The sequence below is a fragment of the Chelonus insularis genome, unplaced genomic scaffold (assembly GCF_013357705.1).
Source record: "Chelonus insularis isolate UGA/USDA-ARS -01 unplaced genomic scaffold, ASM1335770v1 contig_25_pilon, whole genome shotgun sequence".
Taxonomy (NCBI): domain Eukaryota; kingdom Metazoa; phylum Arthropoda; class Insecta; order Hymenoptera; family Braconidae; genus Chelonus; species Chelonus insularis.
In genome coordinates, this window is record NW_023276451.1 from 1,165,109 (window position 1) to 1,187,091 (window position 21,983).

General features: G+C 30.1%; 2 protein-coding genes across 3 annotated transcripts in view; one reads left to right on the top strand and one right to left on the bottom strand.

The window, feature by feature from the left end:
- The window catches only part of olf413 (DBH like monooxygenase olf413), a 102,315-nt gene that overhangs the window by 39,972 nt on the left and 40,360 nt on the right, over window positions 1-21,983 (bottom strand). The window lies entirely within an intron of this gene.
- On the top strand, window positions 7,315-11,464 carry LOC118064906 (uncharacterized). Its single transcript, XM_035079829.1, has 7 exons — window positions 7,315-7,741; window positions 8,373-8,520; window positions 8,602-8,807; window positions 8,953-9,149; window positions 9,246-9,408; window positions 9,481-9,620; window positions 9,769-11,464. Exons 1-7 carry the CDS (start codon window positions 7,675-7,677, stop codon window positions 10,102-10,104), a joined length of 1,257 nt encoding a protein of 418 aa, XP_034935720.1. The 5' UTR covers window positions 7,315-7,674; the 3' UTR covers window positions 10,105-11,464.

The window sequence follows — 21,983 nt, forward strand, 5'->3', positions numbered from 1 at the left end:
GTCAATTAGGACCAAAGAGCATGGAGGAAACCGAGTGACTTCTCGTGTAAGCCTGCTGAGTGTTGAAAAGATCAAAAAAATAAAAAAAAAACTTTCTTTTCTTCGCGAGAAAAAGATGGGTTAACGAACAAATATCACAATGTGGATTGACACTAATCGGCACAGTTATCCGTCAAGGTGAAAAAGTATCTGTCATTCTAATAGCCAACCCTGAAGAGAAACATTGCAAACCAATTAAAAATCCAAACATATCATTCTTGCAATCAACCTTCGCTTTCAACTTTACAATTAAGATACATATATTGTACTGCTGTTCGAAATCGACATAATTATATGATAATTGAATGAACAATAGTGGGTCTGGGTGAGATATTTGTATTTAGAATATCATTTTTAACTTTCAATCAATGAACAATAATTAACGAATTAATAAACAGTGAGTGTGTATTGTGGAATGAAATTTTACACACCTAACAGATCACTTTGTTTATTAATTTGCCCGTTTATTCTATAATTTACTCCAGATTCATTTTTTTTTCATCAGTAATTATAACCATTCATACAGAAAACTACAGAGCTGCGGTTGCAAAAACGTAACATTCAAAAGACAACTTGTGTTAAACCATGAAAAAAAGCAGCGTGTAAAGAAGTACAATGTAGCTTCCTCTTTTTCATGAAGATAGTGGAGAGCTGTATAAGAGTCGAAAGAAAGATAAACTGCCAAGTTGAAAGTAACTTATGAAAAAAAGAGTGAAGAAAACTGAAGGAAGAGACACAAAAGTAAAGAATATTGTCGAAATATATATATTCCAAGAATTGATTCGATCTTCAAAGTAAGGCGAGAAATATTCCGAAAAGCCAGTGAAAAAAAAAGAATAAGTATAAATATTCGAGGGAACATCAAGGGAAAAGAATTTATTCTGCATTTCTATACTGTTATGCTGAATCGTTATTTATGATTAATTTTCACTTGCAAGGAGTGTAAAATATTACGAATTCACAATGAGGGGATTATATTCTTTTCCCCTTGGCGGAAAGATACTTGTTTTGCATTTTAAGATAATTTTTATAATCGAATAAAATTTATGAGACAAAGGAGAAGAAGATATATACGGTTGATTATAACAGGCGGAAGCGTGATTGAATGCAACCGGTGTGCTTCTTCTTTCGTATATTTCTCACGAATGGCCATTTTTTTGCCTCAGTTACGTTCGTTTAAATTTAATTACTTTCTAATAGATTATACTGGCAAATGAGGAAATAATTGAAGGAAACGCGTAGCGCAATTCAGGTATGCCGCTGTTAAAGCGGTGCACATAAAACCGGCATCTTTAACTCCTCACTCTCTCTCTTGGCATGTGCGTCGTGCTCTTCTCCGAGGTATGCATAATAGGTTATTTAGCTACGCTACTCGCAATGTAATAATGCCACTGCCGAGTTCCGCGAACGTGCAAGAGCCTAAAGGATTTTTTATTTACTCAGTGTGCCGGTTTATTTGTGTGCTGTATATCATGTCTGTGTTTAATGTTTACACACAACCAGACACAGATTGGCTTACACGAAAGAGGAAAAATAATAAATTAAAGTTCGTGAATGGACCTCAGCTTTAATTTGTGCCGAATGAATTAACTGGTTTTAAAAATTACATGACCAGTAAATGTGAATAAGGAATAAAAGTGAAAATTACGGAAGCAAATAATATGTTAAAAATATTTCGAGTATTTTAAATAAAAATGAATTTATTTCTTTTTTGTCGTTAAATAAATATCGTGCAATAACTGCTACGAATTATTTCAATAATTATAATAAATTATTCTCCCATAGCAGTTAAAGATATCCATTAGGAATTTTTTTCATTTATTTCGCACATAATCACCTTATTGCATTTGAGCCAGTTTACCCCACTACTGTTATTCACACGCATATAATTATAAAGTGGAAGACACGCCTCTTGGGTGACCCATTATGATTGTATGTAAGGTATTACGCACGTATCACAGGTACGTTGATTCTCCGTAAATAAAATGGCGTCAGTCAAAAAGGTATGGGATTGGTTGAGTTATTTACGATTGCACCCAAGCGAGACTAACTTCATTTAATACATTTTGAATAGTATCTACATGACGTAAAGGTGTTGCGGGCCAATGGTACTCGTCACGTATCGAGGGAGAACGTGCGGGCCACGTCTAGAAGAGGATAACAGACATAGAAGTAAACACCTGCGGGTAACGGAAGCGGAATACGAAGTCACATGCATCGTAAACGAGAGACAACCATCTGCATCACCACCCTGGAGTCGAGAACTGTGGAGAAATGCACTTGAGCTACGACAATCACTCGTCCTCATCGGACTAGTGTGCAACATGTTTGAACGGAAATCATTACCGGGCTCAAGAAAAAGACTACGTACGTTCACTATTGTGATAAGAGACTCTACCGAGACTAATGACAATTAAATCCATCCGACCTCCCTGAAATTAATGGAAAGTAAAAAAAACTGTTTCAAACTATTCATCAGATTCAACTACACTTATTATTGAAGGTGAAAGAAAAAATAATAGTTCAAGTGTTACATTGATGAAATAAAAATGACAAAAATATCACTCCAAAAAGGGTTCAAGAAGACTTTTCGTAATAAATAATGAATTATTTATTGTTTCCAGAGTGATAAGACATTGAATAGATAATATATCAAATGTTTAACTGAATAGAAGATTCTATAAACGTGAAACTACCCCGTACACTTTAAGATGCTAGTATTATTTTCTGCTTGAACTGTACACAAACGCCGCGAGCGATCTCGGGAATCCACTTTAACGCGGCTTCTTGGAACAGAGAAGTGGCGAGAAGAGAAGAAAATCGAGTGCCAAATAAGAAGCAGTCTCATCATCTACTTTGGTGATAAAATTATAAAGCGCGTCATTCTGTGTTCATTACCACAAATAAATAGTCTTTTTTAAATCTACACAAACACCATAAAAGTTACAATAACTCCATAAAATATTCCAGCATAATCTTTAAAGAATATAGAAAAAATTATACCTCATAGTTAGCGTAGTAAAAAAGTACTTTTAAGAAAGATAAAAGCTATAATTTTGTTGTCTTCCCTTTAAATAATAAGTATCATGTTAATATTTCTACAAGTGAAAAAAGGTAGAAGAGAAAAAAAAATAGTTGTTGATGATAAAAACCCTTTACATTGCTTATTTAACAAACTAGTTGGTCATGTGTAGAGTTGCCTTGATAAGTTTACAGAAATGATGCGTGCAGAAGACAAACTTTCCTAATTATCAATTAGTGGTCTCGCTCTGATAGTCAAACGCTTTCGAGTTAGAGCTTCAAAGTGAAACTAACCTTTGGAAGCAATGAATGTCCAGGGACACAACTAGTGACATTAGCTTAATTGGAACGTAGGAGGAAGCACATGTACAGCGATACTCTTGAGAACTGTAATACGCGACACTGTGCATGCTACACCCTGTCACCACCCTCACCAGTTACGAATTAGTCAACAAGTTCGCGAAACAAACGGAAACGGACTTTGAGCACAACCATCTCGTATTGTTTGAGAGCTTGTGGATCCTTTGCGTCCTTAACAGGTATTGCACGTTCGATAAACACACGTCGGCACTGCTTTCTCTGTCGCGTCTAATTGCACAAGCCTTCCGGCGAGACGTACCCTACACTATATCCCGGACATCCGTAACGAGTAAGAATGAACAAGAGATGAACAGCCGAACTCTGAGAAATCGAAACGTGTTTTGTAGTCGCATTGAAATTACGAGATATATAGATTCAAGGCTTCATTATTCCAATTTGATCGTGACGAAATTCGAAAAAGAGATTCACCCAACACGCACACACACATATTCACAAAGGCTCTTAGCTAATGATGGATTTAAATGAAGAAGAAATAATAATCGGTGATTACGTAACATAACTATATACTTATGATGATTAAATTCTATCTCTAATCTTACTCCTTAATGACAGCACAATAATAATGATGCATTGATGAATCGACAATAAATATGAGGTTGAAGAGGATGATTGGAATATACCATGGAATTTTAATTCATCCTTTAAGTCAATGTGTTTATATATAAGCACAGTCATTCTTATCTGGATTTTTCGTATTGTATGCAATCTTTTTCATTTAACTTTTTAATTTTAGTTAAACCCTTCTCAACAATGAACACATGAGAACCGAACAGACTGACAATTTAAATAACTTTCATTGTTATTGGCAAATAGATTTATCCATTCTTTGGCTGTGTTATTAAGTTTTTATCAGTTTCTATTTTTCTTCACAAGTCAATGATTACTAATAAATAATATACATTTTTGTTTTTTAATAAAAAAAAATAATAATGATAATATTATTCTTTCAAAATATTCAATAGAAATAATTTATTTTTTTTTCAATAAAATTCATGAATACCAAAGTACCGTAAATTCAAAAGCGATAACAATAGTTCTCATCATGACTTTTTATTACTACAAATAACGACTGTTGTTTTCAACTTTATACACCTGTACAATAAAATTATTATAGTATTTTAAAAAAATTTTGTACTAATATTTAATTAAATTTACATTTTATGTACATCTAGTGACATGAAATTTATGAGATAGTTATATTATACATTTTACAATGATTCTAAAAATTGCATTTATTTCATGAATGAATGTCGCAAAATTTTTTCCATCGCTTTAGGGTCTATAAATATCGAAGCATTTGGAATTTTTATAGCAAGTTGTGAGACCACCTAATACAAGCCATATTCAGAGTACAGTAGCGTATATGTATGGATAATACTACCAATCATATACTCCGAAATGCCTGCTGGCGATAACAATATTTCGAATGGCATTAAAACGAATTCGTGCAGGTAGAAATAGAAAGCAATAAGAATAATATAGAATAAAAATGGCAAGTAAAGTTGAAATATGAGAAAAAAGATGAAAAATCGTCAAAATAATTGGAAGACACCCAATTTGAAATAATTCTCTATTTGAATCATGGATATTTATACACCTACACATTGTTAAAGATTTCATGTAGTTAATAATAACGTTTCTTACTATTGATGACTCCACATTTTATCTTTGTATATATGTATTACATACATAACACGCCTGTGTATTAGGGCATTAATCTTCTAGTGGTTTTAAACTGGCTTAAGAATGTGCCACAGTAATTGTTTATTCATGGATAAGATGATAAAATTAGAATTGAATCAACTAAGCACTTCCTCACGTTAATCAAATTCTCATAATGGATTATGGAAAGTAGAAATTAATACTCTTAAAGAGAAATTATGAATGAAAAGAATTGATAAAAAATTCAAGAAGTGACTAATGAATTTATTTTTACGATATTTTTCTGTTTTTCATAATAAACATAAGTAATTGATTGGTGGAAAACAGTGATGAAACTGAGTAAAAAAATTATACGAATGATTATTAAAAGATTAGATAATGAAAGCATCAATAACAAGTTGGTGGATTAACATAAAAAGCATCTTATCAAAACGTACGGTAATGTGAGAAGTGTGATGGGAAAAGAAATGTCATCTTGGTGGACAAATTGGTCGTTTGGAGGCGACGATTGGGGAGAACACACCGTAAACTAAGTGGTTAACAGGCAATGTGAATGGTGTCAAAGCGTAGGATGAGATGAGTGTGAAAAGCGATAGAATAAATGTAAGAAAGAATTGAGAGGATGAGAACATCATATAATGAGGAAAAAATGCCTCATATAATTATATAATATCAGAATAGTAAATATATACAAGTCATTAAATAGCGAATAAATTAACGATAAAAATGCAAAACTCATTCATTATTTTTATGATTATCTACTAATAGTTGATACTCAAACTGTATGCCAAAGCGTAAAATATATATTACGGCAATATAATTTTATTAGTTGATAATATAATGATCAAAAAAAAGTTTATAAACTCTAAAATGAAGGAAAAAAATTATAAATATGCTGGTCATCTAGAAATCAGTATTGTATAGATAATTGAGAGTCTTCTTTATATCTAATAAATTATATTAGAAGTCGGATTGAATTTATGATTTTTTTATGCTAACTAGGGGAGATAGAAATTACGAAATGCTGTAAAAATTCTCCCACGTCAGATTTTATGAATTCTATCGTTCTTCGGGTGCGGTTAATCTTGCTTATATGCGTGACTGGGTAGCAGTTTCCTAAATTTGAACGAAATATTTTCCGGAAACAACGATAAAATCAATTTTCACGCGTAAGTGAGTAGGAAGGTACTACTTGGTTGTTGTCATTATTTGTCTGTTATATTGTCGAACTGACAGGACAATAAAGCCAACGTGGGTTGATACTCTCCAAACTCATAATTTAAGAATACGAAACGGATCTTAACAATTGTGAAAGCAACATTGTTACACGAGAATCTATTCAAAGATTTTATTTACTTACAGATTATATTTTTCAATGTATTATTGATTTCTAATAAATAACAATAAAGTTTTATAATGCTGTATAAATCCATGAATCAATGAAATTTAAACGGAGTTGCCAACTATAAATGTAACTGTATTATTAAATATATTCAGTGGAAAATTGTAATAAAATAGAAACTACTATTTAACTGTTTGCTCAGATGTAAGATTCAATTAAAGTCACACACTTTCACGAAAGATTAAAAAATAAAACATATCACTTCCTGCATTTCACATCCTTTTAGTTTCTATATTCCTCTTCCTTCTAACTATTGCTGTCTTTCTACAGAAGTAATTTAATTATAGGCAGTACATATTATCCATTTATATGATACTTGTCAGACAGTTTATGTGTAGAAAAGCTTTATCATAACATTCACCACTCTAACTAAATATTTACAGTGAAAAGGCATTTAATCAACTATTGTTATACACGGAAAAAAAAGGTGAAGTAAAATTCACATAAAAAGTGCAGTAAAAAAACTTTTTTTTGCCTGCGGTACGATTTACAACAAACTGCAATAGAATTAACGTGATAATTAGGTTCGGATTACTTTATTATTTGTTGTTAATTGAACTAAAAATTGCGATAAGATATAAAAGATAATTAAATTAGTTAATGAATAAATAAAAATGATTTCATTTTTTGATAATTGAATTTATAATTAAAAATACGAAAAAAACAAACATTTTTTTCATTGATTTATTGATCGATAATTTACCGATCAATTATTTAAATTTTTTGAATTTATAAATTCTAGCGCCATCTATGTAACTGTTTTGAGTAACGCTAGAATTAAATAAATCGCAATAATAGAGTTGATCAACTGTTTCGAGTAATTTTAGAATATCTAGACACGCGTCGCTACTGCGAGTCTCACTCATTGTTTTGTTGTGATTCTTTGCCGCCTGAGCTTCAGTTTTCTGAGAAAGAGATACAGATCACATTGTTAGTGGCAAAATAAAAATTTTCGTATTATTTAGTCGCTGCTCAAGCGTGGATTTTTCTATCGACAACGTATATTGTTCGTGAAAATACATTATAAAAATATAGTGTAATATTATCTTTGTGTAAAAACCGAGAAGGTGATGGATCATAAATGAGATTGTTATTAAATCAAAATTGTCTGTTCCATTGTCAACATTAAAGTGATATTTGTGTATAAATTGTGTGTTAAGTTTGTAACAATGGATGAGTTTGTTAAACAACTTTTAAAAAAGTGGAATCTAGAAAATTTAATTGATCATTTCAACAGTAAGTAAAAAAACCTATTTCAACAATAGTATTCTTTATTCAAATTTAAAATATGAAAAATTGATTTATTTATAATAATTAGTGTTCAGAGGAATTAATAGTTTCACTCAAAAAATTTTTTAGGTTAAACTCAATTCTCTATATAATTTATATTCATTCTCAAATTTTGTTACTTTTACAGTCAATATAGTTGATAAAGAAGTTTTTACTAATTTAACTGATGCCCTTATTGTTGAACTCATTCCACAAATTGGATTAAGATATAAATTCTTAAAAGAATATAACAATTTTATGTCGAAATATAATAAATCGTGTTTTATTATTAATAACGAAAGTATTCATATAATTGAAAACAATAATAATGTAAATCATGATGATAGTTTAGAAGAGTCAAATCTTTTGCTTGAATCAACTATCAGCGGTCTTAATGAAGTTTTTATTTCAAATCTCAATTCTATTTCTAATGAAAAAACAATCTCTCCAATTCCAAAAAAAAAAACTGCACCAACTTCAAATCTTCCAACATCGAAAATTCCTATTATGCCTCTGTCTTCAACATCATCCAGTAAGATTTCCAGTTCTTCCTTTCAAATGTATTTATTTACTTTTTTCTGTGTCAATGAATATTTAGGAAACTCTCAAAATGAAATTAAACCTATATTAAAATGTTTTCGTGGAAGGCTTATTCTAGCAGAATTTAATCTTAAGAACACAATAAACCGACGGTTACTCACTAGTGTAATCATTGAATCAGAATTAGAAAACAGTAAAAAATTCAAGTACGTAGCTATTGATGGAATATTTTAAATTATGTTTTGGGAAGTTGAAAATTAACTTTCTTTATAATTGTTTTCAATTAGGATTACAGCTGAGAGATTTAAAAAGTTGACAAAAGATCTAGTAGAATTATTTCCTGATGAAGAAGAAGACTTATATTATACACCCTGGACAAAAGGCACAAATGGTCCTATTGGTGCTAGAGGACTTCTGTATGATAAATATATCAATCTGAGAAGAACTTTATTTGAATTAGAAATCCTTACTTCTGATTCTAATATAGATCAACGTAAATATTTTTTAAATTCGAATAACTTACACTATTCAATATTTTTGTTTTTTAAAAATGATGAAATTAGCTTTTTTTTAATTTTATTCATTCAATAATTGTTTACTATTCTAATATCTCTATTGATTATTTTTTTAAATTATAGATGAAATAAGCAATACAAACGATATTTTACCGTTGAGTGATTCATTATTATGGCTTAAAAATCATATAGAACCATTTAGTGAAGTGCTTTTAAAATGGCAAGAAAGTTTTAAAGAAAGATTGGCTTATCATACAGAACGAATTGATATGTATTTTAATACATTCAATGTATTGAAGACACCATCTGCTTATTTATTGGTAAATTTCATAGTTAATTCCTCTGAATAAAAGTATTATAATATATTGATGCATGTATTAAATACAAAGGTTTGCAAATGAAATTTTCTGTTACAGTTTGAATCAGATTTTAAACAAATTCATAAAGAGGCAGTTGATAAATTAATTCTAAAATGGCCATCGGTTGCAAAAAAAATTATTAATATTAGTAAGAAACGAAAAGATTATCAAGTATCGCAATACCTCAAGACTAATAATATATTATTGGCGAACGATTCAGGTAACTTCATTTGTCTTAACGACTTAAATATTAACGTTAATTGTAATTTTCATGACTATATTTTCTATAAAGATCTTGGTAATATTGAGATTATTGCCCTTGAATTACTTCCATTACTATTGGGTACAATAAACAAGAAATCTAAAAAATCAGGAAAACATTGGAGACCAAATATAACTGACATTAAGCAATCATTTCTTTTTCATGCAGAGGTAAATAAATTTTTATGAATTTCAACTCCTTCAAAAACGAAGTGTTTCAGAATTTTTTGAATTAAAAAATATTACAATCTCTGTTGTAATTTTTTTTAACATTGCAATTCAAGTTTCAGTTTCAATTTTATTGTTTTTTTTTCTACAGACTATTGATGAACTACAACCATATATAGAAAGCAAAATTAGGATTTACAAGCAGCATAAATTGACTCTTCAGCCTTTTGTAGTCATCATTGGACTATTAGATAACATCGAAAGTTCGTTTGTAGTAATAAATGATCAGCGATATGTTTTACCTACCCCCTTAAAAGCAATAGACACATGTTTTAAAATCATACACGCATTGAATGCAACTTACTCAGTAGAGTGTGAACACGTTTGGGAATTTCTAGAAAAATACATTTATGAAGTTACAAAAAAAACTTCATCATTTACATGTGTCAATCGTCTTATAAGTGATTTAAATAGATATAAAAATTAAATGTTAAAAGACTATAAATTATAATTTATCACATTCATTTTTACATATTCAAAATGAATATGACATTTGATGATTTTTCTATTAATTTAGAAACATTTTTGGGTAAATTCTGGTTATCATTGTATAACAACTCAATGATACCACGAAACTGTGTTCAGTTCATCGTTGAAGAATTGACAAAATTTATTAGAAAACTTTACGTTCCATATATAATAAAACAAATTCAATATTATTTAATAAATAAATGTGAACAAGTTGTCATTAATGATATTCCACGTATACTTAATTCTGCTATTAGTTGTTTTGAAATATTTTCAACTGAGCATAGAAGATTAAAATATTTTTATGACAAAGGATTTCTTGTATTACCTATTCAATATAAAATTGGTTCAAGAATTGTAGAATCTAAACGCAATGGAATTATTGTTTCAGAACCAAAGGATGTGTTTGGACAATATATTCCTTTAAAAAATACATTAAAATCGATTTTTAGTATACCTGAACTATACGATAAAACTAAAAAGTACGTTGAGCATTTGAAAAATGAACCAGAAATTTTATCTAATTTTATACAAGGTGATCTTTGGCGTTCTAAGACTAAAAATCATGGAACTAAATTCTTTTTACCACTTTTTATTTTTTTCGATGATTTGGAGGTCGGTAATGCTTTAGGAAGTCATGCAGGAAACAACAAATTAGGTGTTGTATATATGTCTATTCCATGTCTTCCAAAGCAGTATGCTTCACGATTAAGTAGTATTTTTCTTGTTTGTTTATTCTATTCTAATGACCGAAAAGAATTTGGCAATAGAGCAATATTTGCAAAATTAATTGAAGAATTAAATGATCTGAAAAAAAATGGTATAACAATATCTATTAAAAATGAAAATATTAAGATATATTTTGAATGTGGAGCTATTATTGGTGACAACTTGGGATTGCATTCAATATTCGGTTTTGTAGAATGCTTCAGTGCAAACTATTGCTGTAGAATATGCGAAATTCCTTATCTTGAAATGAATAATCAAACTACTGAAAATGTAAGGATTTTGCGTAGTCCAGAAAAATATGAAAAGAGTCTAAAAATAAACAATTATTCACTGACAGGTATTAAAGAAAAATGTATTTTTAATGAAATAGATGATTTCCATGTTTGCATAAATCAGACTGTTGATATTATGCACGATGTGTTGGAAGGCACTGCAAATTATACAATGGTCATTGTTTTAAATCACTTAATTTTTGTTGAGAATCGATTTTCTTTAGACACTCTAAATTCTAGAATCGATACATTCAATTATGGTAAACTAGAACTTTCAAATATGCCTCCATTTATATCAGCCGATCATATAAAAAAAAACAAATTAAAATGTCTGCTGCAGAAATGCTCTTTTTTGTACGTTATTTTGGATTAATGGTTGGTGAATTTGTAGAAGAGGATAACTGTGTTTGGCAATTATATCTGAAATTAAGACAAATAGTTGATATAATAACATCACCTAGAGTGTTGAGAAGTCATGTTGTATTGTTTAAAACATTGATTGAAGAGTTTTTAAGTTTGTATTTAAAATTTGCTTCTCATCTACAATTTAAATTTCATATAAAACTTCACTATCCTGCAATTATGTTGAAATGTGGACCACTAATGCATTTATGGTCTATGAGATTTGAGTCTAAAAATCATGAATTAAAATCTACCGCAAATATATCCGGATCAATGAAAAATATATTATTAACTTTGACTTTAAGGCATCAATTAAAAATGTGTTTTACAAATTATAATCCTTGTATTATTCAAAAATACATTAATGGTCCAATTATACCTAATTATAACATTGATAATCATATAAAATCTGTATTTGGTACTAATTCCAATGTCAAAGCTCTAAAATGGATAGAAATTATGGGTCAAAGATTTGAAAAAGATTCTATTATAGTTGTAGACTTAAGTCAGGAAGGACCAGAATTTGGAATCATAGTAAACGTTCTGCAAATTAATGGAAAATTTTACTTCTGTATCAATCATTATACAACACTCGGGTTTAACAGTCATTATCATGCGTATAAAGTAATGAAAAGTTTCAAAAATTGTACTAAGAACAAGTTAGTAAATATTTCTTCATTAGGAAATATAATAAAATGTTTGTTAATAAATAAAAATGGCTCATTGATGATTACAACTAGGTATTCATTATAATATTTTCATGTAATGAAATTTGTATTGTCAATGGAATTTTCTATTTTGAAATAAAATTCATGACCAGTAAATTGTTAAAGTGTTGTAAACTGTTTTCCTCAGTTTTCTTAATGACTCGTAATTACAATTATTTGATGATAATTCAAAACATTACTCATTATCTTTTCTGGTTAGTAAAATGCTATAGTTATGTTTGTAAAAAATTTGATGTCAAACTAACATAAAACTGTGGTAAAAAATACTGCAAAATATTATTGTAAATTCTACGGCAAATGCTATTGTAGATTTAACATCATTTAACCAGAATAAAATTAACTGCATTTTTTTTAACTATACTTTTGATATAAAAATTACACCTACGCATGTAGATTTTACATCACTTTTTTTTCCGTGTAAATATTCATTGACACAGAAAAAAGTAAATAAATACATTTGAAAGGAAGAACTGGAAATCTTACTGGATGATGTTGAAGACAGAGGCATAATAGGAATTTTCGATGTTGGAAGATTTGAAGTTGGTGCAGTTTTTTTTTTTGGAATTGGAGAGATTGTTTTTTCATTAGAAATAGAATTGAGATTTGAAATAAAAACTTCATTAAGACCGCTGATAGTTGATTCAAGCAAAAGATTTGACTCTTCTAAACTATCATCATGATTTACATTATTATTGTTTTCAATTATATGAATACTTTCGTTATTAATAATAAAACACGATTTATTATATTTCGACATAAAATTGTTATATTCTTTTAAGAATTTATATCTTAATCCAATTTGTGGAATGAGTTCAACAATAAGGGCATCAGTTAAATTAGTAAAAACTTCTTTATCAACTATATTGACTGTAAAAGTAACAAAATTTGAGAATGAATATAAATTATATAGAGAATTGAGTTTAACCTAAAAAATTTTTTGAGTGAAACTATTAATTCCTCTGAACACTAATTATTATAAATAAATCAATTTTTCATATTTTAAATTTGAATAAAGAATACTATTGTTGAAATAGGTTTTTTTACTTACTGTTGAAATGATCAATTAAATTTTCTAGATTCCACTTTTTTAAAAGTTGTTTAACAAACTCATCCATTGTTACAAACTTAACACACAATTTATACACAAATATCACTTTAATGTTGACAATGGAACAGACAATTTTGATTTAATAACAATCTCATTTATGATCCATCACCTTCTCGGTTTTTACACAAAGATAATATTACACTATATTTTTATAATGTATTTTCACGAACAATATACGTTGTCGATAGAAAAATCCACGCTTGAGCAGCGACTAAATAATACGAAAATTTTTATTTTGCCACTAACAATGTGATCTGTATCTCTTTCTCAGAAAACTGAAGCTCAGGCGGCAAAGAATCACAACAAAACAATGAGTGAGACTCGCAGTAGCGACGCGTGTCTAGATATTCTAAAATTACTCGAAACAGTTGATCAACTCTATTATTGCGATTTATTTAATTCTAGCGTTACTCAAAACAGTTACATAGATGGCGCTAGAATTTATAAATTCAAAAAATTTAAATAATTGATCGGTAAATTATCGATCAATAAATCAATGAAAAAAATGTTTGTTTTTTTCGTATTTTTAATTATAAATTCAATTATCAAAAAATGAAATCATTTTTATTTATTCATTAACTAATTTAATTATCTTTTATATCTTATCGCAATTTTTAGTTCAATTAACAACAAATAATAAAGTAATCCGAACCTAATTATCACGTTAATTCTATTGCAGTTTGTTGTAAATCGTACCGCAGGCAAAAAAAAGTTTTTTTACTGCACTTTTTATGTGAATTTTACTTCACCTTTTTTTTCCGTGTAACGAGAAAATCCATGGGCCACCCCTATCACGAGGAGAATAGAAATACTACGAAGGAGGAAAAGAGAGACAACGCAATCGTGACAACTCCACGAGAGAGGGTTGCATTCAGTTTGTGGGGCGTGTAACAAGAGTAAATGCAGATATGCAAAGGCTATGAAAGGGGTAAAAGCGCCAGATATAGCAACACAAAACCTGGCAAGAGGTTTACATAATTCTCGACTGCTCAAATGCGAAGCGCGAACTGTTTTATTATTTTATTCACCAACGACAATAACTCATGTTAAATATTTTTTTACAATTCCTGCATGCACACAAATAATTAAAAAGATGTTTTTCTTTTTTTTTTAAGTAAAAGTACTTTTCAATGCTTTTAAATCTTCGTATGAACAATTTCAATAATAATTTCGAGATATTTAATTAAATCCATTCACATCAACAAAAAAAATTCATCCCTCGATAATTTGTTTATTATCCTTTCAATTTAATTAAATGACTCCAGAATGAAAGAAAAAAGTAATTACGGTAAATTATGTATTTATTAAATGTAAAATTAAATCTTTGTTTACATTAATAAAAGAAGATAGTATGAATAATATGATTCTTGAGTAACAGAAAAAAAAATCCATAGAAAATCCACAATTGTTGTATTTTCTTTTGACTCGTTTTCTTTACGTTTACCAAAGATATTTTATTCTGTACATCCTATCCTTTTCTGGCTGATGATTGCAAACCCACCCTCTCAGCTCTCCTCCACGTCTTTATATGTATATCCATGATAAACACCAGGAAAGCCGTTTATACGCATATAGGACGAGAGCAGGTGTGCCAACATCACTTGTGTTAATCCCTCACTCATAACTCACTTCCACAAGGCCGATCTTCCAAGCTCACATACAAACACGTCGTAACTGAACTATATTCGACGTTGATCGGTATTTGAATTGTAACATCGATCATCGTAAAGTTTATGTATCGATCAATTTAATTCACTTCCAATGAAATAAGGATGGCGAATTATTTCGAGTGATTGTAGAAATAGAGAAGAAAATATTGAGCTAATTATAAACGTAAAATCGTAATTAGTTATTGATTTATTATGATTATTTTTTGTATGCATCTGCAGGTGTGTGATGTGAATTGAAGGAATAAATTAAATTTAAAATTTTAATTCAATATACCGATGATTGTAAATTTAAAGTTTAAATTGAATTTATATTTATTGTCAGATTATCTTTATATTTATTCAGTTCAATATTTTATTACCAATTCATGTCAATATTCAATCATTTTTATTCAATCTCTTAAAAATTTTTCTAATTACATTACTATTTTTATTTATTCAATGCCAACTATTTTTGTTATTTTATTTTTACAAATACATAAATTTTATGAAAAGTTTTTTCCTGTTAAAGTAAAAGTTCGAATATACTTGAAAATAATAAAAAAAAAAAAACTAAGTTCTTCCAAGAAAGGCTTTAGTAAGTAAAATTGTTGAAAGTATCTATACGTCTATGAAGAGACATAAAGTTATCTGGAATTCAGTACAATTTTCCAGCATTTAAGAGTAAAAGGGTATGTAGGTTTTCGAAAAATTCTTATGGATAAACTATAATAAAGCTAACGACATTAATGACGTTACGGTCTTTTCAATCTTTCCAACCTTTTCGTATCTCCACAGCAGCAGCAGCAGGTACCTTTTGCTGAACATAACAAAAAAAAGAATGATTTCCATCTCTTTTTTCTAACATATTATATATATATATTACTTTCGTCAGCTGAAAGCATTTTAAAAAGCATTTTACATCTATAAGCAAACTGCATACAGTTCTCAACCCCATTCATAAGATGGAAAGAAGTTATTATGAGTCTTGAATAGAAGATAGGATCATTTTAAATCGTTTTCAATAGAAATATTTATATTTTTCGCTTGCTTCGACAGATCTTTTTTTCTTCAATTTATCCGCTGGCAGCTTCGTGTCACTCTTTATCTTTCTCATCCCTTCATGGGGGTGCTTTATTATTTATTCATATGCGTTGACGAGGGAACAATTGTCGGTATTTACTGGGTTATTTTATGCTTTATACTAGACTACATGGTGACTAGAGAAATATTGTAACCCTCTGCTTCCTCTCAATGCTTTTTTTCTCGTCTTTGTTAATTCATGTGTGTTCACGTGTGTATTAAGCTGCCATTACTAATTTTTTTCTGATTTTTGAGGGAAATAAACTCGTTATAGTCCAGTCAATATAGGAGGCTTGGCTCCATTTGTCTTGAAAATTTTTGTACAAAGGGCAATTTTTAATTTTCTAATGTCAAAATATCCGTAATGACCTGTAGAAAAAATGTGCCCAAAAACGAAAGTGCGCTGATTTTTTTTTATATGATTTTTTCGCATTTTAGTGGTCCCGTGTATCTAAGCGAGACAGCACTATAGGCGGCACCACGCGCTAGAGAAGGACATAACTATCGGAATGAAAAAATCGTATTTTCGATAAAAAAAATGGAGTTTTCTTGTTCAATATTATTTTATTAATTATTTGATGAACAAAAAAACCTACAAAATCATCAATTTCTTAAAGTTGGTAATTTTTTCATTTATTTATAAAAATTTGTTTTTTTATTTATGTATAAAAAATTTCTTCATTATAGTAAATAATATATTTATTTATTATATTAATTTGATATTTTTTTTTATTTTTTGGGTCGAATATTTGCCTAAAATAAGTAAATAAATAATGAATGAATATAATAAATAAATATATTATTTACTATAATGAAGAAATTTTTTATACATAAATAAAAAAACAAATTTTTATAAATAAATGAAAAAATTACCAACTTTAAGAAATTGATGATTTTGTAGGTTTTTTTGTTCATCAAATAATTAATAAAATAATATTGAACAAGAAAACTCCATTTTTTTTATCGAAAATACGATTTTTTCATTCCGATAGTTATGTCCTTCTCTAGCGCGTGGTGCCGCCTATAGTGCTGTCTCGCTTAGATACACGGGACCACTAAAATGCGAAAAAATCATATAAAAAAAAATCAGCGCACTTTCGTTTTTGGGCACATTTTTTCTACAGGTCATTACGGATATTTTGACATTAGAAAATTAAAAATTGCCCTTTGTACAAAAATTTTCAAGACAAATGGAGCCAAGCCTCCTATATTGACTGGACTATTAGAGCGTTCACACAGACATCTGCCTGATCCACAGTGATGGTCATCCTGCTCATTTATTTCATTTTGTAACACTGACAGTTATTGTTTCATATTTATTACACATTCAACATGAAACAATGCACTCAACTTTTTGCTATCATTCTTAACATGATTGAGAACAATTTTTAATAGTTTTATTTAGTTAAATAATTGCATTAAAATTATAATTAGAAACAAAATTATCGTTAAATTAATTCTATCAAAATAATTTGAAAGTTTTAACAGTCGAACTTTGTACTCGAAGCCGATTGCAAAAATGGAAACCATTTACATTCTATTCAACTTTTTTATTTTCATTCAGATAATGACTTTGTTTTTATTGAATAATTCACATGCTAATTTTTTTTTTTTTTTTTAGTCATTTTTAAATTTAATTAAATTCTTGCAATAACTGAACTTTTTTTTATTTTAATGGAGAATTTTAGAATTAAATAATAAATTTTTTCAATCGAGTCATGATCAAATATGCATGAGCTAAAACGTTATTTTTCATGGTACTTAAAATCAGTCTCTCACTTTCTTGGCTTCTTTATAGTCGTTTCCGTTTGTATTAATCAGATAAACCACATTCGTTCATGGGAAATATTGGGTGTACGTGACGAATCTTAAAAGTTTAATCTTATGTAAAAAACAACCCGAAAGGAAAATTCAAGTTTGGTATTATATGTTTGGCAAGTGATGTGTTAGAAATTCCATAGATGCGTCAGCATTCCAAGTTTACTGGATCTTATATATACTAAATGTGTAAGAGTAAGAGAGAACGAATGATATACAGTTTTATCCAGTATCTTAATAAAATTCATGAACACGAGTCTTTGCTGGCGAAAACTTCTCCGCTCGATGGTAGACTTGTGATAAGAAATGAATTACCTGCCTCCGAGTAACCTCAAGAGCAACGCCTTCTGTCAAGAAAAACCCTTGAGGAGTTTCTGAAGTGCTGACTAAATTGTTAGTGAAAGAGTTTCAGGTTTTTGCAATTTGTAAGTGCTAAATTAAATTGCAAAGCTATCCATGAATATTTTAAATACTAATTTCACAGTATAATAAAAAATTTTGCTCTGCTTCTTGATAATAAATTATCAATATCAGTATAAAAACATGAGCGTAACAATGAATTTAATTTTTTTTTGTTTCTGCTGCTATAAAAAGATCTGATAGAGATTCTTTTCACAATAGTAATTTTATTCTCGACTTGAAAAAAAATGAATATATATATATATTCTCACAGACTATGAGAAAAATTCAGCAAAGAATTTTCTAATTGAATGAATGTAGCTAAAATTTTCAATCAATATTATTCAATGAAATTTTTTTAGAAAAATTTTCAACTCAAACTAAGTTGATTGAAATCAGTAGTCAACCCCCTCTTCTTCTTTGGAAAGATATTTCCTAAGTAATATAAGATGAGGAGCTAGTTACTTAGAAACTTTGCTCATAAATTGCAAGAGCGAAGGATGAAGTATGAGAAACTGCTGAGGAAACAAAGAAGCGATAAAAAAGTGGTAGTAAAACGTTGGTTAAAGTGGTGTTGCTCACTACACAGTTCAGTTAAATACAATGAAAATGAAAAAGAATCAACGTCAAATGCAATTAATCGTATAATGGCAGGTGTACATTTGAAGGAAACGTTATGTCGATGACGTAACTGATCCACAAAGCCGATGCAATCGTCTGTCGTTTGACAGTCAGCTATATACAAGTGTACACAAGCATACATTTTCAACCTTCCCCTGTTTCACGCAATTCGCTACGCATTGCGACAGCCGTTGAATTAAAAAAAAAAAGTGCAGGCGAGAACCCTCGCTTCCAAAGCCTGTGGGTCCTAATCCCAGGATTTATTTCCACGTGTGCATTTCAGTCCAACGCGTCAGTCGGTATAACATCGCGCGAGGACTTTTATATTTCCCTCGATTTCTCTCTCACTCTTGAAATTCCTCGACAATTCGTTTCATCGATACCCTACCGTCAACTTCCAATGGGTATTATCCGAATCACCGATCAACTAGCATACGTCGTGAAGGCACCGGCATTTAATCAGTCAGCAACTGAGCTCTACTTTAGCCAGTCACCCTCTACTGCTATACCATACTCATCTGCAGTACTCAGCTCCCTACATACAACTGTCTGCCTCTCAATTCGCATGAATCTCATTGCGGTATTTCCACCCCTGCATCTGCTGCCGAGTAGTTTGGTTCCACGATTTATACGGCCATTGAGGACATCCGCCGTGGTTAGATATCCACACCATAAGGGAACAGCAAAAAGAAGAGCTTTAAGATTACGGCTGATGATAAAAATAATAGGGATGACAAAGCACCCAATTTTTTCCATCTTGCATCCAAGGAAAAAAATTACTCACTAATTTTTTTTATTGAAAATTATCCATTTGTCTACCATATTTTATCTCAATAACTCTAAAATGAAAAAGTACAAATCAAAAATGACAAGTGTCTGCTTTTTTTTCATTAAAATAAATAAAAATAAAATATTAATTGTTATAATATTTATTGGATTGGTAGTAAATACAAAGTGAAAAAAAGGATTAATATGAAACATTAAACAGAAATAATCCGAATATTTGAAAAATATATGCGATAGAAAACTAAAAAAAAAAAAGCACGTGATTAATCATAAATCTCTATAATAATTTGTTTCGTGTACATTTAGAGCAATGAACCGCAAAAAACATTCGCAAGCTCACTCTCGTTGACGAATGAAGATTAATTATCGGTCGGACATAAAGCAGATGGAATTATCGAGTAAAGGGCTATAGGGAGAGTTAACATGTATATGTACGTGTGTATACAATATAATATCTACATTATACTTGAAGTCCTTGGTGTACAAGAAGGCATGACTTCGTGATGATATTCTTCACGGTCGATCGGCTCGATCGATATATTTTCTTTCTCTCTCTCTCTCACTTAAAACCTCGACGAACATGGGATTGGATTTTAATTAAATCAGATAACGAGTGAGTCGCGGTCGAAGGAAAGACACAAGAACCTCTTCTCCTGATCTCTTTAGCCTCGCTCTGATTGCGTCAGTCTGGCATTGCTGGAATTGGACCGCATCAAGGGTGCTGAGAACTCCCAGCACGTCATCTCCTACGGCTTTAAACTCGATGCACGATATAATATATTCGGCGACGAGTTTTAGACGTGGAGACAGCGTCAGTTCGAAAGAGCTAAAGAGGAGAGGATAGAGAATGACGACTGCACTTGGGCTTCTTCTCGCGTTACATGGGTATGTAATTCTATCAGCTATGTACAATGACAGCACTGTCTGTGAAGATATACACAAGATGAGAGATAGAATATTACCAACTGAATACAGATCTGGTCGACTGCGAAACATCCAATATTCATCTGTACGATATTGTTTTTGACAGCTCAGCTTCGGTACTTGACATAATGCTATACCCATACATCGCAGCCATGACTGATGGCTTCCAACTAAAATATCAATCCCCTCTTGCTTCTCTGCCGAATAAAGAAGAAGGCCCTAAATAATGAGAAAGTTTGATAAAAGTGGAGGAAAAAAATGAATATTCATCGTAGAAAAAGGTGTTATCTTTAGAACAGCCTTGATTTTATTCTATTAGGAGTAAATTTATTTCCAGAATAATTCTGTGTTTGGAGAGTACTGAAAAGTGGTTTGAGATAACAACGTTCGCAACTTAAAATCGGATTTAAACCCGAGGGATGATGAATAATCTCGTGGCTTCTGTAATTATAATATAAATCGTATCACCCGAGAATCAAAACGATTTTTCTTTATTTTATTATCGCTTTGTTTCATGTAAAATGAATGTGTGAAAAATTCGTGTCTGGGTGACGATATTTCAAGTGAAAATAATCCCGTATCATGACCAAAGCTTAGCTTCGACACTCTGAACTGCTAAACTAATCCTCCATTTCTTTCATTCTTGATACTTAGCGTACTTTGCTTTCAAAACGTGCTTTGTGGCTGACGGTAGGAAGAAAAATGGAAGCCAGGTTTTTATAAGATCCCCTAATGTCAATGTGTATATGTGTGTTTATATTTCATAAGTGTATTTTTGATGAAAGAAATCGACAAAACTGGGGACGAGAGGGAGAAAGGAAGAAAGAGAGGAGAAAAAATCCGAAGATTCAAAAGAAATCAGGTTTATAGAAATTGACGACCTCACTTGTGGGTTTTATGTAACCACGAGACTGTAAGAATAAGAAGACGAAGGATAAGACAAGAAGAAAAGAAGCACCAGACATGAAAATACCTAAAACTGCAATCACAAAAAAAGTGATGCACATTTGTCTATGTACAATATCAACTATCATCATTTACACAAAAATATGATAAATTACAAAACGTTTTTCTCCCTTAAATCTTTTTCCAACAACTACCGATAGTTTCATACTTACTACTTCTTAACACGGATCGTGAGATAATTCTCATCCTACTGAAAGATTATACTCCATTTCTCACAGGAGCAATAAAACTTTATTGTTTATGAGAATCGATTTTATGCCATTCAAGAGGTTATTAATGCCTTCTATATTATGTTTTCAAAGTAAAGAAGATAATTGATATTTATAACTCAATCGGATTACAAAAGAATAGATGGA